General features: G+C 31.8%; 2 protein-coding genes across 2 annotated transcripts; both read right to left on the reverse strand.

The window, feature by feature from the left end:
* Positions 1-2,282: 2,282 nt before the first annotated feature.
* On the reverse strand, positions 2,283-4,759 carry LOC143060241 (uncharacterized). Its single transcript, XM_076233558.1, has 2 exons — positions 3,273-4,759; positions 2,283-2,981 (listed from the first exon to the last, which is right to left on the reverse strand). The coding sequence occupies exons 1-2, from the start codon at positions 4,086-4,088 to the stop codon at positions 2,367-2,369; spliced, it is 1,431 nt and encodes a 476-aa protein (XP_076089673.1). The 5' UTR covers positions 4,089-4,759; the 3' UTR covers positions 2,283-2,366.
* A 7,699-nt stretch (positions 4,760-12,458) lies between these two features.
* LOC143060239 (uncharacterized) lies at positions 12,459-25,437 on the reverse strand. The gene is made up of 9 exons (XM_076233556.1): positions 25,321-25,437; positions 22,023-22,140; positions 21,209-21,388; positions 20,167-20,379; positions 18,526-18,830; positions 17,941-18,123; positions 17,257-17,369; positions 15,956-16,065; positions 12,459-14,574 (listed from the first exon to the last, which is right to left on the reverse strand). The coding sequence occupies exons 1-9, from the start codon at positions 25,410-25,412 to the stop codon at positions 14,524-14,526; spliced, it is 1,365 nt and encodes a 454-aa protein (XP_076089671.1). The 5' UTR covers positions 25,413-25,437; the 3' UTR covers positions 12,459-14,523.
* Between the last annotated feature and the right edge of the window lie 1,781 nt (positions 25,438-27,218).

Raw genomic sequence — 27,218 nt, forward strand, 5'->3', positions numbered from 1 at the left:
GGGATAAATTGACGAAGAATTAGAGAAATGATATTTAACTTTATTGTTATAACAAAAGGTTAATAAATAGTATTTAAACATGTAAGATATTGAGCGGAATACACACCATAGAGTATGTGACCTCTAACAAAAGGGGGTTAAAGATGAATTTGAATTTCTCTTAAAATTTCAACTTTAGAAAAACGTAAGCACATGCATCAATCTTTTCAGGAAGTAAAGAGTATTTTTTCACTGGCTTACAACAAAATGTCTGAAGAGGAAATATTGACATTTATGTTTAAAAATGAGCAAGAAATGAAGAAAAAAAATGTTACCGGATTTAATAATTTATATAACCTAGCTCACCAAATAAAATGAAATTATTTCATAGAAATTTATTATAGTTACTCTTGTTTTCAAATTGTTCAAAGTATCACCTCCTCAAAAATACCCAATTAATGTTTGTTTACTTTGAATTTTGTATGTGTAGAAATATTGCCATTAATATGTTAATTTTTGTCTTGGTAACAACCCATTAGATATCATATGACGTTAATGAATAATTTGATTTCTGCCAAACCTATCTTTGAGTGCTAATACACGAAGCATTTATCAAGTCATTGCATGCCCATATATAATACCCAGTTCACAATTTCGCAGTCTGACGAATTAAAGTATCTTCCAAATTCATTGTAAATGTTCATTGATAATATAGACAGTTGGCAACTTTATATTTATTAAGACTTTGTAGTTATTATACAAGATGCTAATATGTACGTTTTGTTTCAGAAAAATATTTGTTATTGCTTTAAACAAATGTAAAATCAAATACATATTGAATATTGAAATGTGTCACAAAGACCATAATCGTTCATGTAAAATTAGTTACAGACAACGAACCCCAAAAATATAGGTTGTGATTAATATAAAAATTAAGAAATAATTCATGGAAGCCATAGATTGTTGGAAATTTACACATGGCCTAGGCCGTGATACTCGAATTTTATCCTGAGCGTTAGCGAGGGATAAAATTAACGAATATCACGGCCCAGGCCATGATTAAATTTCCAACAATCTATGGCTTCCATGAATTATTTCGATTTTAATAGGACAAATACGGTTATTAAAAAACTGAAGCGAGGGTGGGTATGCTGTGTGTGAGGCTGCTCTTTTTTACTCCCTGTTAGATAAAGCTCAAATATATTTATAAATATGTATATATACGTAGGGGAGAATGGGGTAAGTGGACACATTAAGCGTATACACACGTTTCAGCTCGCTGGGACATGGATGATATTTTCCACCTCCGTTCCAATAAATTATGTGTAGACCTTTCTTCATATTTTTAGGCATTTTTTTTCAGTTCCTACCACGGGCTTGTTGGAAATCAAGGACTAGATCAAACAGCGAAAAAGGACGACTTACCCTATGTATTGGGGTAACTGGTCATATACGAGTAAATGTAAAAGAAGTGCTCTAAGTCCATTTTCTTGGGTTAATCGCCTCGATTCCACCTTTTATTCCTACCTCCGAACTCTGTCAGATTGATTGATCATAAAAAAAATGTATTTGCGCCCAACTTCCGACTGCCAACTGCATGATGCTAATATTAGCCAATATATTAGCTTTTCATACACCATGTTACGTTTTATCAATTCAGTGTCTATCTCTCCCTTTCAGAAATGTTCTGCAAATTTAGCAAGAAGAAATTCAGAAATTTTGCTTTCATATTTCAGTCATTGTCGGTTTTTTTTGAAAGGGTATGTGTGGGATGATTTTTGAATATTGCAAATTTTGATTGGTTTGGGAATTTTTTTTGTGTGTTTTGAATGGAAATTTAATCATGGTTATTTTTGTTTTTTTGTGACTTCTTGAAATATCCCAATGGGAACAATGGTTTCGTTATTATTGCTGCGTTCTAAAATCGACCAAACTCTTCCCTTTTAATGGTATGCTATTCTGTTCTGTTTAATTTGTGTTTTCGTCCTGATTATGCATGACACGTTTGTAACTAGATGTCAATCAATCAATCTTACAAATACATGTATGTATAGTTACAAGGGAAAATTTAAAGCCCTTCTGGAGCACCTGAAGTCGCCTATTAAAGTGTTTTCGAGTCCGTGTTTCTCATTTGTTTTTAGTTTCGATGTTATACGTTGTTGTTTGTCCTTGTGTGTCTTGTCTTATTTGTTCCCTGGTTTGTCTGTTTAGTGTTATCCACTTTTTTTGGATAGTGCTTCAGAACTTCTTTTTTTTTATGAATGTATTGATTTGGTAAATCTCTTAATTAATATTCAATGATATTAAGAGGATATAACATATTTAATGATCATGATAACTATTGACAACACAATCCACTATAATAATTGGTCATATTTTGAAACATGTCAATGTTGGTTACACACGAAGTGTGAAAGTTCATGCCCAAACTTTCCAGTACACGACTCGTGATACCAATCGCTACATCTCGTACATTTAACCCAGTCTTCATCGTCAGAGTTGTCATCCATGTAGTTCCCGTTACAATAAGTACAGGTGGAGTCAGACTGGTCTTTAGCTAGTGAACTGTCATTCTCCTTGTTTTTAGCCAAACGCTTCTTTGTATTCTTATTTGCCTTAATTCTCTTCTTCAATGTTTGATCCAGTTCTTTTTTCTTCTTCTTTTCCTCCCTCTCCATTTTCCTTTGATCCTTTCCCTCTTGAACTCTGTTTTTCTCTTCTTCTTTTCGTTTCAGTTCATTTAAAAATTCTCTTTCTGTTAGACATCTAGCCTCTATTACTCGTCTGGTCTTTTTCTCCGTTCTTTGTTTGACGACTTCAGGGGTTCTTAGAATTTCTCTCAAATAAGTTTTTTCGGATGAAGTTGATGGAACTTGCGGGTTTACGGCAGAGACAGATTTCTCTTCATTGGCGGTTGTAGTTAGTCGCGACTGGTTCTGGTCTTTGCTAACATCATGGCCATTCTCTATTGATGCTTCAACCTCGACATTGAGCACAGACGTCTTTGATGGTCAATATGCCTCTATTGGGATAGCATTCGGTTTAAATGGAAAGATCCCAGTAGCTCTGAAGCCACTGAATATATTCACTAGATTCATTTTTTCATTAAAGGCTTGCTTGAATAAGCCACAAAAATCGTAGCGCGTGACTATTCTTCCTGGATTCTGCCTAAGAAATGCCTCACAGCATAGATTGTACGACCTTTTCAGCGGTCCAAATACGCTTCTATCGAGTGGCTGTGTCCAGTGCGTTGTGTGGGGAGGAAGACAGAACATTTCTATCTGATTGGATACCGCTGTTTCCAACAGATCCTCTGTTATGTGTGAAGAATGTCCATCCAGTATGAGCAGCACAGGTCTCTGAAGAGGAAGATTAGGTATAAACAGTTTTTTAAACCAATTATTGAATAAATCTGAATCAATAAATGAACTCTTACTGCATGCAAATAATGTGTTTGCTGGTGCATTGCCCATCAATGCTTGGCTTACTCTTTGTCCCTTAAAGATGAGCATTGGTGGTAGAACTCTTGCCTCTGCGTTCACACAGCATAACGCGGTTACATTTTCGCCTCGTTCTCCGCTTGTTTTGGAATGCACACTCTGTTTGCCTCTTTTCCCTACAACCTTTGATGGATCATGTACGGTACTCACGCCAGTCTCATCCGCATTGAAAATTTGCTGGGGCTTATCCTTAATGTTCAGTTTATCCATAAAAGTTCCAAGCTTTTGAAAGTAAGCTGAAATGACATTTGGATTCAGCATTGAACTTCGTGCTGCGCTTAGAACCTCTGGTATGCGTACAGATAAACATGGATGTCGATCTCTAAACCCTTGCCACCAATCATAACCGGCACTTTTCTTATCATTGTTAAAACAATGCTTTCTCCCCGACCTTACGGCTATCTCGTAGGCTAGCTTTCGGACATCTGTGATAGTTAAACCAAACCCTCTTTCCTCCATTCTTAGTATATGCCCAACCAAAGCTTCTTCATCCTTTATGGCAAGTACTGTGGGTTTTGTTGCTGGTGAATCCAGATCCACAGTTTTCAGTCTCCGAAGTAGTGTTGTTCTTGGTATATTATACAACTTTGATGCTTTCAATTTAGACATGCCCCCACTCTTTACATGGCGAACCGCTTCTTTCAGACCCTCTTTTGACCACTTTCCTTGCTTTGGAGTCCATCCTTTTTTTCTTTCTAGCCATTTTGCTGAAATAAAAAAGATGTAGGTTGTATTGCTTTATATGAGTGTTTTATACACTACTAGTATATATATACATATTTAACAATTGAGACTGCCGTCGATATACAAAATTGCGGGAAACACATATTGTTTACAAACATTGGCTAGTATTTGTAACTTTTTATCAGATTCTCGAGCTCTTTGAGATGTATCCAATTAAACATGTTATTTACCGCCCCCCCCTTTTTTTTTCTTTTATGATTTGTTCATATGTACCTACAAATCCTCTGGAAAACCTTTTATAACCTTTTTGTAAGTTTTCATAAATTTTGATGCACAACACAAAACAATAGAAAAGTAAAGACACATACCAAGTATGTTTATTTTTTAACAATACGAGTTGTCCACTTTCCCCATGGTAATAAGGTAAGTGGACACCTCGGTTGTTATCGTGTTTTTCAAGAAACGGAAACAAATTTATTCCTTGTCGACCATTTAAAGTGATACATTTTATTATGATGCATTTGTTGTGGCTATTGAATTATAACTAAGCATAAAGGGGGATTGTGTGCACTGATCTGCTTTAGGATATGTTTTATGCAAATTTTTGGCTTTTTTAATGAATGCTATGACGTCATATTGAAAGCTACTTGCAACACGGCACCGCTTCTTCTGTTTTACTCAAAGCAGCAATTTTCCGCACAGATAAATAAGTTTTTGGGTTTGAATCGTATTCCTTGATATCCAAGTTAGATCAAGTCAAGTCATTTTCAACGGAATCCCACATATATTTATTGTAAAAGACAATTTTGAGAACGTACATATTCGGCGGGTATACGACATGTACGCCGCCATATTGCAGAAGCAGGATGTTTTTATTTAGCTAGTTGTGAATTTTTTTATGTCATTGTACTATCAAAATAATCATTGAAAGTCTCATTTTAAGGCCATATTTGTCGTTTTAAGAATCTCAAGTATGCATTCACGAACGTTTGTCGCCGAACGGGACAGATTTCTGTGTGTTATGTTATAAAAACAAACGTATGATTCATTAGAACTACTAATTATCTCTCACTTCCATTATCGCAACCAGCAAAAAAAATAATATGCCTGAATATTTACTGCTAATGTGCATTGACCTTCAATTTACCTTTTAACTTTTCTTTGACTTTGTCCGTTGTGTTGATTAGCTACGTGTCAGTCGGGAGACAACTCGCATTAAGACAGCTACCGGAAATAACTAACGCGGTGACCACTTACCCCACATGTCCACTTACCCCAATCTCTTGCGTAGGTTATTTCGTGAATAACTGCTAGAAAAAAACTTTTTAATTCTTAAAATTTTCAAACCCAACATTTGTCATGTTTTCTCTTAAGCTTCCGTCACAAATCAAAAGTTGACATTTTGTAACTAAAGAGCCGCCATGTTGACTTGCTGAAATGAGTAAATATGCGAATAATGCAATAGAATAGAAAATAAAACAAAACCTACCTCAAAAATCAGTTTTAATACAATATCATACGAATTCCGATGGTTCACGTAACAGAAAACTTTCAACTTTAGCGGTTTCATTTGTATGACGTCATGTTTTGAAATGACTTAAATGCGGGAGGGTCTAAAACGCGGAAATGGAAAACGCGGAAATGAAAAATGAGTGTATTATAACTAATATCTTTGAAACCGCTAAAGTTAAACTAATAAATAAAACTGATTTTGAAAGCTTATATAATAGTCTATAAGATAAAATTAAAAAAATATATATTTGAATATGCTTTTTTACCAAAAAGTTGACCGGAAGGCTTTCTTAGTGCGACTCTGGCAACACATTTTTGAACATTAAAACTTAAATTCACGAAAAACCATATAACCCGGTCAAAGTCTGTAAATTGACTCTTAAAGATATTTAAATGACAAATAATATGATATAAAGAAAAAAATAAATATATTACTATAAAAAGACAAAAAATTGACCGGAAGAACCCCTTGTACACAAATATTGAAATGAAATTTTCAACTTTGAATTAAAATTCACAAAAATATAAAAAGCCCGGTCAAAGTCTGTAAATTGACTCTTATAGACATTTAAATGACAAATAATATGATATAAAGAAAAAAATAAATGTATTACTATAAAAGGGCAAAAAAAGTTGACCGGAAGAACCCCTTGTACACAAATATTGAAGTGAAATTTTCAACTTTGAATTAAAATTAAGTTTTAATGTTCAAAAATGTGTTGCCAGAGTCGCACTAAGAAAGCCTTCCGGTCAACTTTTCGGTAAAAAAGCATATTCAAATATATATTTTTTTAATTTTATCTTATAGACTATTATATTAGCTTTCAAAATCAGTTTTATTTATTAATTTAGCTTTAGCGGTTCCAAAGATATTAGTTATAATACACTCATTTTTCATTTCCGCGTTTTCCATTTCCGCGTTTTAGACCTTCCCCTTAAATGCGACAAAAAGATTAATAGACTTTCGCGGAATTTTATTTTATTTTTATTTTGTTGATTTCTCGAGCTCTTGTGCATTACTTCTTTTTATTATGCATACGAATAAGAATCAAAGTTATTTTTTCTTCTTTTTTTTAAACAATAAAATCGGCAAAGGGTCTGCAAATAGGTTCCAATACATGTAGATTTACGTGGGAAGTATATTGTAACAGCCATTATTATGTATATCTGTGAGTCTGCGCTAAGTATATTTTATCGAGAATTTTATCACAGTGTTGTTCACAAAGCTAAAGAAGCACGTCATATTAGAATGATTTATATAACATAATAATAGAAGTGTATCCCTCTATATTGCATATCACAAAAAGTGTATTTTTTTCCTTCACAAATTCAATTTCTTTACCAACTCTTTCCCCCGAGTTCTATATGATCGATGTTATCCATCCGTTTGATGTGTCTGAGCTTTTGATTTTGCCATCCTCTGAGTCGGTATTTTTGTAATTTTACTTTTTTCTAAGGATAGCCCTAATATTTACCAATACTATTCTTATTTCTTGTCCATGAAATCTCAGTGAATGGCGTATTTGCTTGACTTGTTGAATATGCATACGAGTGGTTAATATTGATGATGAAGAATGAAAGCGGAACAGAATGACGTCACATATAAACTCCGTGAATGTCTTATTCGGTCGAGGCCATGTTGAATATGTATATGTGAGTTGACTTGTTAATATTGATGTCAATGAATTAAAGCGGAACAGAATGAGGTAACAATTGCGAAAACTATTGCAGCTTCCTCGTCTGCGGGAATTTGAAAAGAGTTATTAAAATGTACCAAATCAATGACCTGATAACCTTCTTTGTCCAGGGAGAGATGTTTTCCTACGTGGTAATAAGTTATAGATCTGTATACAAAAACATTATTATCTGGTCTCCATCATATTGAATTGATGCACGTCAAACAGATACAATCGGTATGCCGCCTAAACCTAATTTAATCCAAATCTGGTTAATTTGAGTTAACAAATTAATAAAGGTACTTGATTATTACTTTTAACAGTTTCTCGGTAGCAACTAATTACATATTCATTGAAATTGCTATCTATAGAAAACGTTTACATTCGTCCTTTTTTGTATACGTTTTATATGGTACACACGACGCGATTTTTGCCCTTCATTCTATTGTATCAAAAAGTTTACGTAAAGGAAAACGTCTCTATTGTTGTTTTATTGATTTTGTCAAAGCTTTCGACAGTGTGTCACATTATGTTTTATGGCAAAAAATGTTAAAATGCGGTATTAGTGGAAATTTACTGAATCTTATTAAATCAATGTATTCTAAGTTAAAAACTTGTGTTAAACTAGATGGGGAATTTTCAGATTTCTTTCATTGTAATGTTGGCCTAATGCAAGGCGAATCATTATCACCATTTTTATATGCAATTTATGTAAATGACATAGAAATTGAGTTAATTAAACAAGGAATAAAACCATATGAAGTAAAATTGTTAAATCTTTATCTTTTTATGAATGCTGATGATACAGTTCTCTTCAGCGAAAGTATTTCTGAATTACAAAAAATGATTGTCACTGTATATGATAGTTCATACAAGAATGGTCTTGACATTAATTTAAGAAAAACCAAAATAGTTGTTTTTCGTAACAAAGGTGTACTGAAAGAGAACGAAGAATGGTATTTGAATGGTAAAATGATAGAAATGTGTGATCAGTTTGTATATCTTGGTTTGTTATTAAACTATAACGGTACTTTTACTGTAACACAGAAAACACCATCTGAACAGGGTAGAAAGGCTACATTTTGTTTATTGAGTAAGATTTATGATGATTGTTATAACACTGAGACTTTGATATCCTTATTTGATACATATGTAACAAGTATTGTGAATTATGGTTGTGAAATATGGGGTTTCCATAAGGGAGCTGATATAGAAACGCTTCACTATTTAAAAAGAATTTTGAAAGTTAGAAAAACGACTGTAAACCATATGGTGTATTTTGAACTTGGGCGTTTACCATTGTATGTAAATAGATATGTAAGAATGGTACGTTACTGGTTGAAGTTATTAGAATCTAATAATTGTATATTGAATAGTATTTATAAAGACATGTACGAATCTAGTTTTGTTAACCCGAATGATAAACTCAATTGGAGTTGTAAAATAAGAGACATACTAAACAGGTATGGATTTAATGATATATGGTTAGCACAAAGTGTTGGAAATAGTCAATTATTTTTGCATGAATTTAAAAAAAGAATTGTTGATAATTATATAGCTGAAGGCTTGTCCTTTTTTGAAAATACTTCAAAATGTAATTTATATCAATATATAAATGATGGACATACTCTGCAATTTTATTTGAATCGACCATTGGACAGTTTATACCAGTCATATGTAACTAAATATATAATCAATTCACATTCACTTAATGTAGAAACTGGAAGATACTTTACAGTGACTTGACTGTAAGTGTTGCTATCCACCAATTGCAACTCATTCCAAATTTTGACCACATTGCAATTTGTTTTATAAAATCAAATTGTTCAACTGGTCAGAATATTGAACAAATTGTTCAGTCAAAATGTGAAAGTGCAAGGTGATAAAATAAAATATACTTACAATCCTATATGACTTTAACTCCACTTTAATGATCTTATTACTAAATTTGTCTATCAATCTGTATAGTAATATTATAGCCATTACCATACTAAAGGTAAAATGTTTTATTTTGAATTGCTATAAAAATGTCCAAGCTAAGCTTTTATATAGTTTTTCTTTCGAAAAGGATTTTATACTTATAAGAATCATATATCATTTAAAATAATACATCATATATTCAGTAAAATACGTGTGAAATAACAATATGCTATTGATAAGTTTCCTTGGGGAGATAACCTAAAATACTATTCTTTTGAATAAAGATTTTTTGAAACCAAAAAAGATTATCTCCCCTTCCTACAAACATATTGCAATTTCACAAATATTTTACTGAATATGATAGTTTTATATTCAGTAAAATACGTGTGAAATAACAATATGCTATTGATAAGTTTCCTTGGGGAGATAACCTAAAATACTATTCTTTTGAATAAAGATTTTTTGAAACCAAAAAAGATTATCTCCCCTTCCTACAAACATATTGCAATTTCACAAATATTTTACTGAATATGATAGTTTTATATTCAGTAAAATACGTGTGAAATAACAATATGCTATTGATAAGTTTCCTTGGGGAGATAACCTAAAATACTATTCTTTTGAATAAAGATTTTTTGAAACCAAAAAAGATTATCTCCCCTTCCTACAAACATATTGCAATTTCACAAATATTTTACTGAATATGATAGTTTTATATTCAGTAAAATAATTCTTTAACATTTCTTACATAATGTGTGATTCTTATAAATATAGAATACTTTTCGAAAGAAAAACTATATAAAAGCTTAGTTTGGACATTTTTATAGCAATTAAAAATAAAACAGTTCACCTTTAGTATGGTAATGGCTATAATATAACTATACAGATTGATAGACTGATTTAGTAATACCATCAATAACGTGGAGTTAAAGTCTTATAGGATTGTAAGTATGTTTTAATTTATCACCTTGCACTTTCACGACTTGACTGTGGTTTTCTACAGCAGTTGGTTCAAATTTCTGACCAGTTGAACAATTTGGCTTAATAAAACAAATTGCAATTTGGTCAAAATTTTGAATGAATTGCAATTGGTGGATAGCAACACTTGCAGTCAAGTTACTGTAATATTTCCAGAAATGAGCGTGTTTGTAATATGTGTAATAAGAAAGTAATCGAAGACGAATATCATTTTATATTAGAGTGTGATAAATATGTAAATGTCAGAAGTAAATATATTAAGATAAATTATTATAGAAACCCATCTACTTTCAAATTAGTTCGATTACTATCTGTAAGAAATGTTAAAGAATTAAATAATCTGGGTAAAAACCTGTAAAGCAAAAACCGAAATTCTCATAATCATTATGTCTGACTGTTCTTGTCTTGTATTGTGCTTAATTCAGACTTTGGTGATTTTTTTATGACTAGATTTAAATATAGTGACAATGCAGTATTATACTTTAAGTACTAGTACTCGTCTGCTTAAGTCGACACTAAGGACCATCTTGACCTTGTTTTACGGTATTAATGATTCTTTTATTGTTGAAGACCTTCCATCAACTATCAAGATGAAGAATAGGAAAAAAAACATTGGCTATTGATTATTTGTATTTTTCTATGCATTGACTTTGTGTGAGATAAGGTCCTGTGCACGTTTACTCCATATTCTTTTATTTTCTGTTTAAGAGTCTGAACACGACTTCATGCAAGTTTAATCCTTCAATGTAAAAGGTCATATGGCAATACATTGATATTTTTTTAAAGATGATTTGATACTTGGAAATTGGCAGTCTTACTTTAATTTAAACCATGTCAGCTATCTAGGCTTATCTACAAAAAAGAGCCAGTTTTGTATTCTTTAATATCAAGTTCAATTCTCCATGCAGAAACGACAATGTTTTTCCATGTCCAGTAGCATCGTATATTTTTAGAAATATTATTCTTAAAATAGTTTCTCGTACAATGTCTGGACATCGGTGTACTTGCAACATTGCAAAACCACACTTTACAAATGAAAATCAACACTCTGCAGACTATAGTTATAAAGTAGGACAATAAATGAACAAAAGACAAACTCGGAACACAGAAGTACAAACAATAGACCATCAACTCTGAAAACTAAAAGTAAAATAGAAATATGGATCACAAAAAAACCATGCAGGGGCGATATCAGACTGAAGTGAACTTGCTTCTTGCAAGACACTTTCCGTGAAAACAATTCAAGTTGATATGAAGACAATCTTGTTTCAGTTTTTTTTTTTTTTTTTTTTTTTTAAATTTCCAACATGAGGCATTTGCCTCATTTGCCTCCATGTAGTTACGGCCCTGTATTCTTTTTTCCATTCAGAAATCGCAAATTGTCACCCTTATAAGCTTTTGTTTCATTTTTTTTGTTGCTCTAGTGCACATGAATGTTTAAAGAATAGGAAATTCATTTTTCCTACAAACCAGTTAACGGGTACTGCTTTTATGGATTAAGGGCATACGATACAGTTTTTATCCCATGATGAAATTTTGATGTTAATTTGAATGTAGGCTATTTTTTTTTAAATCAAATATGTAATGAAAAATATACCTTCATGTGCTACTTTTTGTGTAAAATCAGGTCAAACTTTCAGATATTTGCTCAAAATGTGGATTTGTAGACGTTTTTAACCTTTCGACAGAAATACATAACTTTTATGTTTTAAAAGATGAACACAAGCTGTTTTTTGTGGAGCCTGGGACTTTAGAACGGGATGCTTCATTCTTTGTACATACATGCCTTATGTTATGAAGATTCCGTCTGTCACATGTTCATTGTCCTTGACCTTATTTTCATGGTTCCGTGACTACTTGAAATAAAAAGTTAAACAGGATAACTTTATTTAGTATGTGCGTACCTTGCCAAGGTCCTCATGCCCGTCAGACAGTTTTCACATGACCTTGACGTTATTTCATGGATTAGTGAACAAGGTTAAGTTTTGGTGATCATGGCAATATCTGGTGCCATGATTTATAACTATCTGATTATTCATGTTGGAAGGCAAGGGGTCATCAGATTTGGTTGAACAGCAGTGGTGCTATTATAATATTCTGAAAAAAAGTCTACAGGAAGAAGATTTCCCTGTTAGTTAGAAGATGCTAGTAAAATGTAATGGAGGCAGTTTCCCAATGTTGAAGGTTATCAATGATGAAAACAACGATATATGAATTGAGTATTTATTGACATGTATCAAAATTTTAGTTACACATCCATACACAGATTTGCAAAGAAACACATTGTGGATTATTCCATGGGAGATAACCTTGACAAAAATTATAAAAGTACATATTTTTTTAAAACCAATTCTTATTCAAATAAGTAAAACTAGAAACATCCATTAATATTTCTTTGGGTGTTTTTCTGTGTAATAGTATACACCTATTGACTGGGTGTGAAGCTAATAACAAGTTTGTTGTCCCTGAGGTACCAACTATTGCTCAAGGCAAAGCCTAGAGCAATAGTTGGTATGCAAAGGGACAACAAACTTGCTATTACCCGCACAACCAGTCATTAGGTGTTTTATTATACTGAACAACACAGCCATTAAGTGTTTTTCTATTCCAAATAACTAATTTTCTAAAAGTTTATATATCTCATCTGAAAGAAAGAAAAAATGTCACATAACTTTACATGCACATGATGAACTTTACTTTTTTTATAATTTGTTTTGTATTTATAAATATTTCATTAATTTCAATCAAGGCTACAAATACTTGTGTTAAACTTTCCGTGCTTATTATAAATCCTAGTTAAAGTACACCAAATGCAAATTCTCACTTTTAATATACGGAGAGGGAACCCATATTACGAATAAGGTACTATATTTTAGATCTTTTAAAAAATTTCCATGAAGATTTTCTTTCTCTTTTATAATTGCTTCTTGTTAGTGAAATTACAATCAAAACAAACAGATTCCACCGTTTACAATACAAGAGTGAGTTTGACGTTGCAAAGCATACGTAACCAAGCAGAGTAGTCAATGACATCATTATCGTCCAATGAAAAATAAGCATGGAAAAGTACGGGAAAGATGATTATGAAACTATTAACCGGGGCAATAGTCTTTGAAACTATTGACTGGCAAATGGTTCTGTGGAATGAAATAGCACAACTATTTCATTACTTTTTATATAGAAAAAACATACTGAGGTATAATAGTTAATGATGCTGTTTAGCTGAAAAAAAATGTGGGTCTTGTAGAAGTATTTTCTAGAAAAAGTGCCCACATTTACAATTTCTCTCTACTAGTTATCAAGGAATTAAGCAAGTTTAACATAACAATGAAAATAGTACAAATACAAGATTTAAGCCATAGATATCAATTCCTATGAAACAAAGGGAGATAATAAAGATAATTTAGTACAACTGCATTTTCCAAAATCTTATATTTTTTTTCCTTCAAATTAAGCGTTCTTATGTTGATACATTAAAAATATTTCCTATACTGTTTATATTTAAAAGTTAAAACAGAACAAAGCATAATATAAAATGTAAGATATACAAAAAATCTGGTTTTTATCAATGATTCTGTTGAGAAATGTCAAAGCAGGCAATTTTTTGTCACTATTCAAAGAAGTGTAACTAAGAAAAAACATAAATAATTCAACTAAGGAAAAAAGATTCTAAAACACATTACAGTCAACAGAAATGTAGATTTTCTAGGACCAAGAAGGGTACTCCATCAACTTTTTGTTGTAAATTTGTGAGTTACCACATAAAACCAGTCAAGGGAGTCAATAATAACAAGACTGTTATTTAAAAAAAAGTAAAAACACTTTATTACTGTACAAAAATATAAAAAGTATTAACAAACTACATTGAAAATAAACAATACAGTAATGCTGCATCATAAATAAAACAACAAAGAAAAAACATGAGATAGTCTGTAAGTCACTGTTGTTTACAATTACAACAATTTCAAGTTTTAAATTAAAATATATTTAGCATTGCCAAAATTTTAAGCAAGATCTGACTTTATTGTCTTTGTTTAATAAATAATTAAAAATGGCATTATAATTGAAGCCTTTAATTTCGAACCATCCTATTGCAGTTAAAATGTATGATACAAAGAGTCAAATTAATCCAATGCCATTTAATGATTGTGGTTTGATAAAAGTCCAGTGACAAATATTTCATACACTTATTCAGGGTTATTTATCATTTTAGATATTGTCATTTGCCTAAACCTTTCCTCCAAAACATCAACATGTTGTGTACCATATACTTTCTATTCCTCTCCTGCAGAAACTCTACTATCATTATCTATTCTTGTTGAATCCTACAAAAATAATAAAAAAAACCATCTGTAGATAAAAAGTAATTATGTCCAAGAACTTGAAAGCTTCTACTAACATTAGAGAAATTTCTGATATTAACTTATTCCACTGAAATATGTCAATTGCAATCTTTTTTTATCCTAAGGACTGTGTTTCCCTTTTCTCAATACATCCCCTTTACTCAATAATGACTCCAAAGTCAGGAACCTGTAATTCAGTAGTCATTTGTTGCTGTATATAATTTTTGTTCTTCTTTAATTGTTTTGTACATAAATCAGGTCTTAATGTTGAATTGTTTCACATTATCTTTTCTACATGGACCTTTTATAGCTTACATTGCAGCACATGTTTTTTCTCATTGTTGAAGACAGAATGGCAATCTACAGTTGCTACCTCCTGAATCAATTTGGTCTCTGGTGGAGAGTTGTCTCATTGGCAATCATACCACATCTTCTTATTAACATATTCTATTTAGTTTAGTTACTAAAAATATATAGATAAATTTATTTAAAGGTCTTTAATATGGTTACATTGGAACTGCTGTATTCATATCTTACATAATAACATTTATAAACTTAACCAATAATCTCCTTAAACATAAAATTCACAACAAATTCTTTATTGTCATTTCATTTCCCTACTTGCTACTTCATTAATAAAAACATAAATAAATTTGTAACCTATAAAAGAATTACTGTGAGTGAATGTCTATATTCTCAAGCATTAGAAACTTAAAGTCAGATGTTTTCTTTGACCTTTAACCAGTCTTAAGGAGGCTCGAGGGTATAAAAATTTCAGAAAAAAATTAAACATTTGTTTTTCATTACAAATTTTATTTATTACCTTTTGTAGTTGTTATTTTATCATACGGTACAAAAATCATTTAATACAATCAATTCGTGTTGGCCCCAGATGACTTTTAAAATGTATACATCATTGAAAAAGTTCCAAATTATCTCCCTCTGGTGGAAAAATGCCATTTTTTTGCTTTAAAACTGAAATATCTTTTTTAATTCATCGGTGACCTATATTTTTTGATATATTTTCCATTTAAGCTGTACTTAAACTAAGTTATTGTAAAATTTGAGCGATTTCTGTAATAAATTTCCTTTTTTTATTTCGATATTACCTTTATTTCTCCTATTGCTTCAACAGAAAAAAAACACCTTTACAAAAATGTATGCTTCTTTCGAAGGCAGATTGTGAGCGCAAATGAACGGTGACTCCACTTTTTTATTTTATTTTTCTATTAACTATAAGATAAAGTTCATTTATAGAAAAATATAGTGAAATCCTATATAAATGATTTAGACCCGTGAACCCCCTTAAAGATTCAAGTCAACCAATTACAGATAACAATCTACTGTTCACATTACTGGTTACCTTTTTCAGAAATTTTGCTGGTGAAATCAATGGTCTTTGTGATGTTTTCTTTGAAAGTAATGATATCCCAGGACTGGTGTCTTGACTGACAAACTTTGAATCAAATAGTCCTGAAATATAATGGCACACTAGTTTTACTGACTTACATGATTATAGTCATTACTTTAGTACTGATATAATTTACAACATACTTTTCTATAGTTTTCGAAAGTCTGGAGAAATCAAGGTCCAAACTCTTAGACAAAATTGACTTAATAACAAAAAGGAGTAGGTTCAGGAAGGCCCCAAAATAAAGCAGTTTTACAAAATTGTGAAAATGTAATCTTTTAGCTATTTAGTGGAAAGAAGAATGCTTCTGCTACATAAATATGGTCTGTTTTTGACAATAAAATGCACATATATAGGGTACTAGGATCATTTAGTCATGCTAAATTACTGAAATCTTCACAATTTTAGCATTTCAGTTAAATTTTAGACGGTTTCCTACTCCTTTCTCAATTCGCATTTGTCATTTCTGGGCTCTTCATAAATTAATATGCACCAACTTGTACGTGGTATGGGTTTTTCTCATTGTTGTAAACAGTACAGTGACCTATACTTGTTACGGTCTATTGTGAAGAGTTGTCTCATTGGCAATCATACCACATCTTCTCTTCTATACATATGGTCCACAGTAAGGCACCTGGAATCCAGTGGGTGTTATTGGTTACTGACTGTCATTTTTGTCTTTCATTCATTGTTCAGCATAAATCAGGCAGTGGTTTTGTCTTTTGATATACAGGGGCATTTTATAACTTACCATTTGCTATATTTTAAAGGCCACACAGTAACTAGTAATTGGTCACATGGTTGTCCTTTGGATGGTTGTTTCATTGACAATCTCACCACATAGTGGTTTCATTGACAATCTTACCACATAGTTGTTTCATTGACAATCTCACCACATAGTGGTTTCATTGACAATCTTAACACATAGTGGTTTCATTGACAATCTTACCACATAGTAGTTTCATTGACAATCTTACCACATAGTTGTTTCATTGACAATCTTACCACATAGTTGTTTCATTGACAATCTTACCACATAGTTGTTTCATTGACAATCTTACCACATAGTTGTTTCATTGACAATCTTACCACATAGTTGTTTCATGGACAATCTTACCACATAGTTGTTTCATTAACAATCTTACCACATCTTCATATATTTAAATCAATACAAATAATGGTTTAGAAAATGTCAATGTACTTTTAATAAAAGTCATAGAGAATTATAAGCCTTTAATAAAGTATATACTAACCACCATTTCTACCATTTTTTATCTTGTTAATTGGAGATCCGAAAGCAAAGGTTTCAATTTCTGGTTTGTTATGTCCTGTACGTTGTTTGTTATTCAATCTTTTGAATGGATATCTGAAAATAAATATGTATAGCATTAAAGACATCTTTCTGCTTGTTTATAAAAAATAAATATATATATAATATACATGTCATGAGCAATTGGTAATTAATGAATTTAATGCATTATTGGCTTGTTTTTTTAATAACAAACACAAAATAATTTGATTGGTTTGTATGGCAAACTATCATCTGGGGGAAACTACTAACAAGACCAATACTGGGTCTAGACCTGACATTTACTACATAGTGACGTTTTAAATAACAATTTCTGCAATGCTGATCAATTGATTAATCTTGTTCAGTTTAAAATGTTCGCAAGTTTCTCTTTACCAATTATATATGTTTCAAGATTGTAGTTAAAACAAAATATGGTAAAATAGTCATTTAAGGAGAAAATGATATATATAGAATTGTGAGACAATTCTAGTAGGAACAGCTTATTGATGTATATATGGACAGTGACTGGTCATTCCGAACAGTTTTGAACCTTCCCAATCCCTCTATAACCATATTAACATTACTTACATTAATAAAAAAACTTGCAATAATTTTTAAATTCACAGTAGTTAATTCTGCATTGTACCTGGCTATTTTTAGTTGAATGGGTTGTCTCGGATATTTGCCAACCATGGAAGTAAAAGTGAAGACTAGATTTGTAACACTCATCAGCAATTCTGCATTTTTCTCTGACCACTCACTAAATATATACTGAAACAGGAACGCAAAAGACCACAGAACAAATGATCCCAGATCTACAAACCCTAATCTGAAAGAACAAGATATGTAAATACAGTTCAGAGAGTATTTATTATGATAAATATTAAGTGATATAACAAGACATGTATTGGATAATTATCAATTTTGTGTATCACTTTTGATAATCAAAAAGTTGAGACACACATAAATACTGAATATTCACAAAATTAGTTCCTATACCCATGTTTATTACTACTGTTACTTCAGCTTTTATTTTTATTTTGGTTTTCTTCCTATAATTTACAGTAGGTAAAGAACAAAAAGAAATTTAAACATGTGTGACAAACTCTAACAATTTTGTATTTTTGCTGAGACCATTCCCTAAACCCTAACTCTTGCCTCTTTTATTTTGTTAATGAATACTCTAACCATTTTAGTATTAAAAATACAATCATAAATAAAATCAACTCACATATAGTTTTGTTTCATTAAAATTTTTTTTGATATCAAATCAGCTATACATCCTATAATTATGGCTAGTTGTACCACTGTACAGTTCATTATACTTCTGCCTATGATTGTCAGTGGTGGTATATCTATATTACTTAGTAGGTCTGTATAGTCAATTTTAATTTCTTGGAGCCAACTACTAACTTGTCTTGTTGGAATATTATCGAACAAAGTAGGATAACTCTGTAAAACTATCATCAGAAGTAATGCAATAACAGAAATTATCTTCAGGATATAGAAAGTAAGGCGTCTCTGATTTCCCTGGATCTGTGGAATAAAAGGTCATATTTTATTAAGGAACCCCTTTAACATGTTTAAACAGTATATATACAGAAAATCCAAGATGTAGAAAGTTGGGCGTCTCTGATTTCCCTGAATCTGTGGAATAAAAGGTCATACTATATTAAGGAACCTCTTTAACATGTTTAAACAGTAAATACAGAAAATAAAAGATTAAGAAAGTTTGGTGTTTCTGATTCCCCTGGATCTGAGGAATAAAAGACCATACTATGAAAAAGAAACCCTTTAATAGTAAATATACAGAAAATTCACAAAAAACAACAGGTAAATCAGAAATATTTCTATGCACAGTCAGAGCTCGACATAACTAATTATAAGTAGTTTTTCTTTTATAACGCTCTGTTGTCACAGCAAAGTCTTGTATCATTTGAAGCTCATTGAGAAACTGGAAAATAAATCCGTTAATTATTACTTGAACCTTCATATCTGTACAGTATTTTTTTTTGTATTCTTAGGCCAAATAAAAATATATGTGTGGTTCCAGTACCCTACCTACCCTACATTTTAGTCTTAATAATAGCCAACTCTAAAGATTTTTTTTGTCACTGTTAAAGTCAGAATGTTGCTCCAACCATGCCAATAGACTCAATGTTAAAAAAAAACATAAAATAAAAAAAAAATCCCTACCTACCTAAAGTCAGGGTTACTACTTGAAAAAGTAATTTTTATTTACTTGAACAAAGTAAAAAAAAAGTATACTTATATAAGCAAATTATAATATTTGAATAATCTCCTCTTAATTTTATCAAAAATTTACTTATACCAGTAATTATTCTTTACAGTTCCACCAAAATTCTCAAGTTGTGAGATGTAAAATCATGCCTTTAAGGTTAGGTCATAATTTTTTATTAGAGTTGAATGTTTCATCTCATTAATTCAACAAAGATCTTAAGTAGTGACCTTACTGTAACTTGTAATTGTCCACATTTCTGCTCTACAGTCTTTATGTAAAATGAATAGTTGTCTCAATTTCAATCATATTTTATTTCTTTATTATGATCCTCATTTATATCTAATAATTCTATGGCTGGAAGGATAAAATGATAAATCACTATACTCAAACTCACTATTTGAAATTAGGCAAGGCAGCTTAGATTCCTGCTGTTATAATCAACATACAAAAGTGGTTATTAAACTCATAAATTGTTGAAACGTTTTTTTTTTTAGAAATGCTCCTTAAAACATTCATATATAAGCTCTAAATTAAGGTTGGTTAGAAACCAGAATCACACATTTTATCGTTGTTTATGTCCCTTTGATCTTTAAATTTCATGAAAATTATAAATTCAATGTATTTTCTTACAATTGGTATATTATTTTCTTGTTCTTCCTCTTTATGACTTTTCCTCTCCATATATTCAGCCGCCTTTTGTTGATGATACTGCATGACTTTCCTAGATAGCAAATGATCCTGTTTCTCAATTTCTGTATCTACCATCAATTGACAATTCACACATGTACCATAACTTTTCTCAATGTTTTCTTTGTGGATCATAAATTCATTATCATAATCATCCTACAAGTTAACTTTTTTGTAAAATCTATGTATAAACACTAATAGCACGTACAAATATTAATTTCACATCATTCTTTAAACAGTTTTGGCGAAATATCTGTTTCTTTAGCCTTTTAACTTTTTTGAGCGTCACTGATGAGTCTTTTATAGATGAAATGTGTGCATATTGTGTACAATATTATAAACCTGGTATCTTTGTTTCTAAGGTTATTTTACAAGAAGACTTTGGTTGTAAGGTAATTGAAAAATTAACCTTATTCATGAAATGATCTAATAAATACTTTTACTTAATAAATCAATGTACCAAAAATACATTCACTCAGTACATGGCATGCAGTATGGAAGTATATATAGTCAATAATTTTAAGTATTAAAGAAATTTACATTGTTCATAATTTAATTTTATTTACAGCTCAATCATGCAATATTAATTTAGCAATTTTTAATTTTTCAATTTATAAAACCAGTAAAATTAGAACATGTACATCATGTACATGATGTATAACATGTATGAATACCGTACAGACATATCCAATATATTCAAGTTGATTTTGTCAAAAGAACAGAAAGATAACAAAACTATTTTAAGAAGATGTATTTAAATGTACACAAAATGGCTTTCTAATATTGTATTAGAGAGCAATATATCTTGCATGTAAAAGACATGCACTCTTGTAGATTTAAAAAAAAAAAGAGCAGGGAAATGCCACTACAAGGTAGCACTCTCACCACCAAAGTGGAAAGGGGTTAAAGAAGTTGTATTAACTTGTTTCTTAATCCTCTTATGCACTATAAATAAATATGTTTAAACAAATATTGTTTTCATTACCCAATTTAAAGGACTGAATCCTGCCAAAAGTTTAACTTTTAGATGATTGTTCCCGTGACATTTGACACAAAACTGTCGCCCCATATTACTTGCTGTAAGGAATTCTGCCTGCTGACAACCTACTACATTATTGACAGAACTGTCATACATTGCTGGTATATCTTTGTTGTAATCACCATCCTGAAAAAACAGCAAAATTCATGTTCATGTTATTACTACATCACATTGTTTGTTTTAACTATTAGGCCTATACTTTGAAAAAGGAAAGAAAACACAAAGAATTACATGAAACTAGGTCATGTACATGTAGGTGCCTCCAACATTTTACTATCAAATATGTCAAATGTTGACATCGTTTTACATTTTAAAGAATGAACCACATATTGAACACATGAACAACCTTTTCTTCCAGAAGTCAAATTATAGGTTGCATGAATACAAACTTAAATGAGTAAACTTATTGACTTGCAAGTCAATTATACATCAGTGATGTTCTTTAGTTTATTTCGATAAAATTTAACCAAATTTGACTGCTTAAAGTGAAAAAATCATTTCTAAATTTGCACTTGAATAAATGTTGAAATGACAATAAATCATATTTCATTTTATTGTCCTAAATAAATTCAAAGCTTATATATCATGTATATGCACCTAGAACATATAGAATGTTTAAACAAGATTTTCTAGAACCAATGAACCAAAAAGTTTTAATGTGTTTAAGGTAACTCGTTTGTTTTTTAACAACATGTTTAAGTTTCTAATCATAAAAGCCATGTGTCAATACTGTAATAGGTTTAGTTGTCAAATTATATACCTCATTGAATCCATTATACTGGTCACATTTGGGACAAACCCAGCTATTCTTCACACCATATTGTACAGTGGAATCCATATTACAAAACCAACAATTCACATTCACTGGAAACATCTTCCTGAAATAATTATATATACAGAAACATCTTTAAAATGAAGAATAAGCATGATAAGTTGTTCAAACTACAATTTCTTCTTCTTCTCTTCTTCTTTAAGTTTTCAGTAGTCCTTCAATGATCTGAAGATTATTTACTGTTTGCGCGCGCAGCGTGGCCAATATATATATTTACAAAGACAAAGACAAAAATATATGGAAATAAATTTGAGGTGCGTAATATAACTTTTTTAAAAAGGTGATTAAAACTATGTACATAGGCTAATAATGAGTTAGATGAATTTGTGGAGAACAGCTGGTGTGAGCTGTTCTCTAAAAGTGTCGACTGTGGCGACAGCGACTGTTTGCATTGGCAATAAGTTCCACTGAGTTATGGTATATACATATGGAAAAAATGAATATTTATATGTATCTTTTTTGGTTGAAATGTGTCTAAAAGTATAATTATGGTTTTTGCGGGTTCTACTGTCTGATGGTATGAGAATAGCAGATGGTATAGCTACGATTTGATGTATTATTTTGTAGAACATTATTAATCTTTTGCGTGTTCTTCTTTCTTGTAGGTTGGCCAGTTTAGGGTGTTTATCATATCTGTCGGGCTACTGATGTTATGGTATCTGTTACAGACATATCTGGCAGCTCGCCTTTGGACCATCTCGATTTTGGAGGTTTGTTCAACTGTGTGAGGGTCCCACACTGAACATGAATATTCCAGTTTTGGACGGACTAGTGCCAGATATGCCTGTGTTTTGATGTTCTGACATGATGTTTTTAAGTTTCTTTTTAAGAAGCCCAGAGATTTGTTGCCATTAGCTATGATGTTGTCTGTATGTTTTGACCATTTTAGGTTGGATTGAAGTGTAATGCCCAGATATTTAGCTGAAGAGACAAGTTCCAGTTTGTGATCGTGGAGGATATAGTCATGTTTGAATGGGTTTTTCTTCTGTGAGACTGTAAGGACTGTGCATTTGTCTGGATGGAAAGCCATCAACCAGTCTTGCTCCCACCTAGCAGCTGCATCTAAATCTAACTGGAGTGCATCACAGTCACTTTGAAATATGATGGTTTTGTAGATGATACTGTTGTCGGCAAACAGTCTGAGCTTACTGGATGATAGGTATTCTGGTAGGTCGTTGATATATACCAAGAATAATACTGGGCCCAGGACTGTGCCTTGAGGGACACCTGAGGTGACTGGAGCCAGGTCAGATGTGTCTCCATCCAGGACAACTGTTTGTGTTCTGTCATTTAAAAATGCAGCGACCCAGTTGAGTGTTTCTTTTTGAATACCATAATATTTAAGTTTGTATAGAAGTCTTTTATGAGGGACTTTGTCAAATGCTTTGTCAAAGTCCATTATAATTAAGTCTATTTGTGTGTTATTGTTGTTATTTGCTGCAAGCTCTTGTATGAATGAAATGAGTTGAGTTTCACATGATCGTGACTGACGGAAGCCATGCCATGAATCCAATATCATTTTTTCAATGTAACCCCAATATATGCTAACCTTTGTTCTTTTTGTACTTGTTTTTTTTCAGATGTTTGTACTTGTCTGTATACTTGGTGTTTTGTTTCATTTTATAATATAATTTATTTTTTCTATTTATCATTTTCCTAAGGTTGTTATGAATCCAAGGTAGTCTGTTTTTGTATGTTAGGAACTTGTGTGAGATGTTGTTTTCCACTGATTGTGTAAGATTTGTTTTAAATGTGTTCCACATATCATTTACATTTGTTTTGTCCTGTAGGTTTTGTAGATCATTGTATGTTTTTTCTAGATCTAACTTTGTTATCCCAGTAAGCTTTATTGTATTTTAGTATTTTTCTGGGTTTTTCTCTCACCCTGCATAACCAGATGTCAGATTCTACATAGACAATGCGAGGTCACTAAGGCCTATTGGTGGTAGTGTACTGACTTTGTTAATGTTAGAAGGATTATTGACGAGTACTAAGTCCAGGATTCTTTCTTTACGTGTTGGTATGTTAACTATTTGGTGTAAATTATGATCATAAAGAAGTTCTAAAAGTGAATTATGTTGTTCTTGATCTGGTTTCCCTGATATTACTTCAGGGACAGACCAGTCAATGTGGCCTAGGTTGAAATCGCCACCTACTAATATGTTACTGTTTGAAGTTTGATTTATTCTACTTAACGATAAGTCTAATTGTTTTATGGAGTTCCCATCATCTGATGGTGGCCTATAATAACTTCCAACTAGCAGGTTTTTTGCACCCGATATGTTTATTTGTGCCCAAATGATTTCACAGTCAGTTTTTAGTTCTTGGATTTCTGTGCTAATAAATTCTTTAGTGACTGCAAGTAATACCCCACCATAGCTTTGGTTGTTTTTACTTGGTGGCCTATCAGTTCTATAGATGTTATAAAGATCTGTTGGGAAGTATTCAAACGAGGATGAGTTTTTGTCAAGCCAAGTTTCAGTACCAAGGATGATATCTGGTTTTGCAAAGTCTATTAATTGTAGAAGTTCTGGTTTTTTATTTTGGATGGACTGGAAATTAATGTTAATTAAGAACTCTAATAGGTTTTCTGTTTTTATTTGTAGTACGCTGTTTCTTTTTATTTATTTTTTAAAAACTTTTCTTGTTATATACAGCAAACACGGTCATTGAATGTATATATTTGACACATTAAAGAAGTTCAAATAGAAACTTTGGTATAACCAATACCATAATATCTGTTCCTACACAAAGTATATAATTTATGAACATGATCAACATGATCAAAGAACTTCCATTTCAAGACAACTGTACATTCACAGGCACTTGTTTCTATCCATTCGAAGGTCGACTATCCATATATTTATATGGATAGTCGACCTTCGTATGGATAGAAACAAGTGCCTGTGTGTACATTGGTTTTCAAAAGGATGGAAAAAGGACAAGAAAAACGTAAAGGTGTAATAACCAAGAATCAGTGCTGTGAACAATGTGTAAATAAACTGTATATATTAAACCAAATTCGATGGTATTGGACTGCACTACACGTATATATAAAGCACGCAGGTGGAGGATATTGCTGCACATGTTAGACATACTGGTGCCTATGAAGACACTGGTGTGGTTCTCCTATATAGGAGGTTAAAGATACAGAGGTAAGATAAGGATAGTTAACATACAAAATTGGTGCCAGTGTTATTCATTTTACCAAAGATTTTTATAATACCTTAATCTTAAACAAACGATCAACAGAGTCAGTAACACCGACACTGCACCAACACATATAGAAACTTGATAAGTTGTTTGAGACATTTCCATGCTGTCGGCAAACTGGGGAATGTAAGTCAGGGGGAAGGATGTCAGCATGACTATGGTTTTGTATCTGTATAAGGAAATACCTCCTTTAGTGGAGCACTTCGTTACGAATCTGTTGACCTGTTTACCAATCTGTATCTGTATAAGGAGTTCCCTCCTTCAAAGGAGCACTTCTTTTCAGAATCGGTTTTAAAGTTCACTAGATACATTTACAGGACTATACATGCTATATTTACAGGGGTCTTGGATATACAAAAATGCAAAAATTCGCCCGTGGGGTGAATATCAGCTACATTCAGTGGCCCTTTCGTTTGGTTGACGACAGAGCTTTCAACAGTTCATTTCTTTTGGTATGTAAGGCATAATTTTCTATTTATATACTCTACTTTGAAGCAGTTGTACGTACATTTGTCAAATGATTTGAATCTACAGCCACATGCGCATAACCATCTACTCGGGTTGTCTATAAATATAGATCCTGACAGTTTTATGAATGTAAACGGTATCGGGATCGTTCGCCCTGATTACATGTTCGCCCTAGGTTCGTTCGCACTGAGTTTGTTCGCCCTGACCAAGAGGATATGGCGGAGTAGCTATTCTTTGGAAGCAAAGCATGGATCATCTCGTAGAACAAATTGAGGATGGATCAGAAAGAATCATATGTATTAAACTGAAAGTTAAACCAAAACCAATTTTACTGATATGTGCTTATATGCCCTGTAATGGATCAAAACAAGCAAACACCCATTTCAAAGAATGTTTAGATCAACTTCATGAGATAATTACCAAATACTCAGATACATGTACCCCAGTTTTATGTGGCGACTGGAACTGTGATTTGATGAAATCCTCAAAGAAACCGGCAAGATCAATCTGGATGGAAGAATTTATCAACTCTAAAAAACTTGCATTTAAACCTACTCCTCTAACATTCATCCATCCGAATGGCAATGAGTCATCTACAATTGATTATATCTTTGTGCATAGCAACTTGGCCGACAAAGTCAACAACACCATTAGGCTAGACATATGTTACCAAACAATACCTCCGACCATTATCCTTTATTAACAGAAATTGAACAAGTAATCCTGTGTTAGGATGCTAACACAAAAGTCACCAAAACGGACCCCAAATCGTTTGTTCTGCGATGATGCCAAATTACCTATGTGTAAAGTTTCATTAAATCGAATGGATTTTGATATTTTAACATTTTTGCCGTTTCCATGGTTACGGCGGCCATTTTGGAAATTTTGAGGTCAAAAGTAATGTCCACATATGGTAGGCAACATTTGTTTTAAGTTTCATCAATTTTGAAGCATTTTGAAATTTTTGGACATTTTTGCTGTTTCCATGGCAACGGCGGCCATTTTGAAAATTCCAAACTCAAAAGTTTAGTCTACATACATTAGGCAACATTTGCTATAAGTTTCAATAATTTTGAAGCATTTTGAAGTTTTTCATATTTTTGCTGTTTCCATGGTAACGGGGGCCATTTTGAATATTCCAAAGTCCAACCCCCACTGTAATGTGTTCCCTCCATCATTATATACAATCATGTACCATTTAATGTCTCTAGAACTAATTTGACATTGATGTTCTGGAATGTTCCATAAAAATTCACCCCCCTAAAATTATGCCAAGGAGACCCCCTACTGAAATAAAAGTAGTTCCAAGTTGAAGCTGAAATGTGTCTCTAAATATTCATAAAAGAAAATATAATACCATCTACTCTATTTACAGCAGAAAATTGATGAAATGCAAAAAAAAATTGACCCCACCCATCTTTGAGCCCCCTAATTATGCCAAGA

Source organism: Mytilus galloprovincialis, unplaced genomic scaffold, assembly GCF_965363235.1.
Source record: "Mytilus galloprovincialis unplaced genomic scaffold, xbMytGall1.hap1.1 HAP1_SCAFFOLD_98, whole genome shotgun sequence".
Lineage (NCBI taxonomy): Eukaryota > Metazoa > Mollusca > Bivalvia > Mytilida > Mytilidae > Mytilus > Mytilus galloprovincialis.

Bases quoted from the DNA above. Each gene is read 5' to 3' on its own strand.
- LOC143060241 (XM_076233558.1), bottom strand. From the start codon at position 4,088: ATGTCTAAATTGAAAGCATCAAAGTTGTATAATATACCAAGAACAACA. The intron at 2,982-3,272 runs GTATCCAATCAG...TGACCATCAAAG, and splicing joins AGGATCTGTTGGAAACAGCG to ACGTCTGTGCTCAATGTCGA.
- LOC143060239 (XM_076233556.1), bottom strand. From the start codon at position 25,412: ATGGAAATGTCTCAAACAACTTATCAAGTTTCTATATGTGTTGGTGCA. The intron at 20,380-21,208 runs GTAATGAAAACA...GTTAACTTGTAG, and splicing joins GATTCAGTCCTTTAAATTGG to GATGATTATGATAATGAATT. The intron at 16,066-17,256 runs GTTAGTATATAC...ATTATATTTCAG, and splicing joins AAAAAATGGTAGAAATGGTG to GACTATTTGATTCAAAGTTT.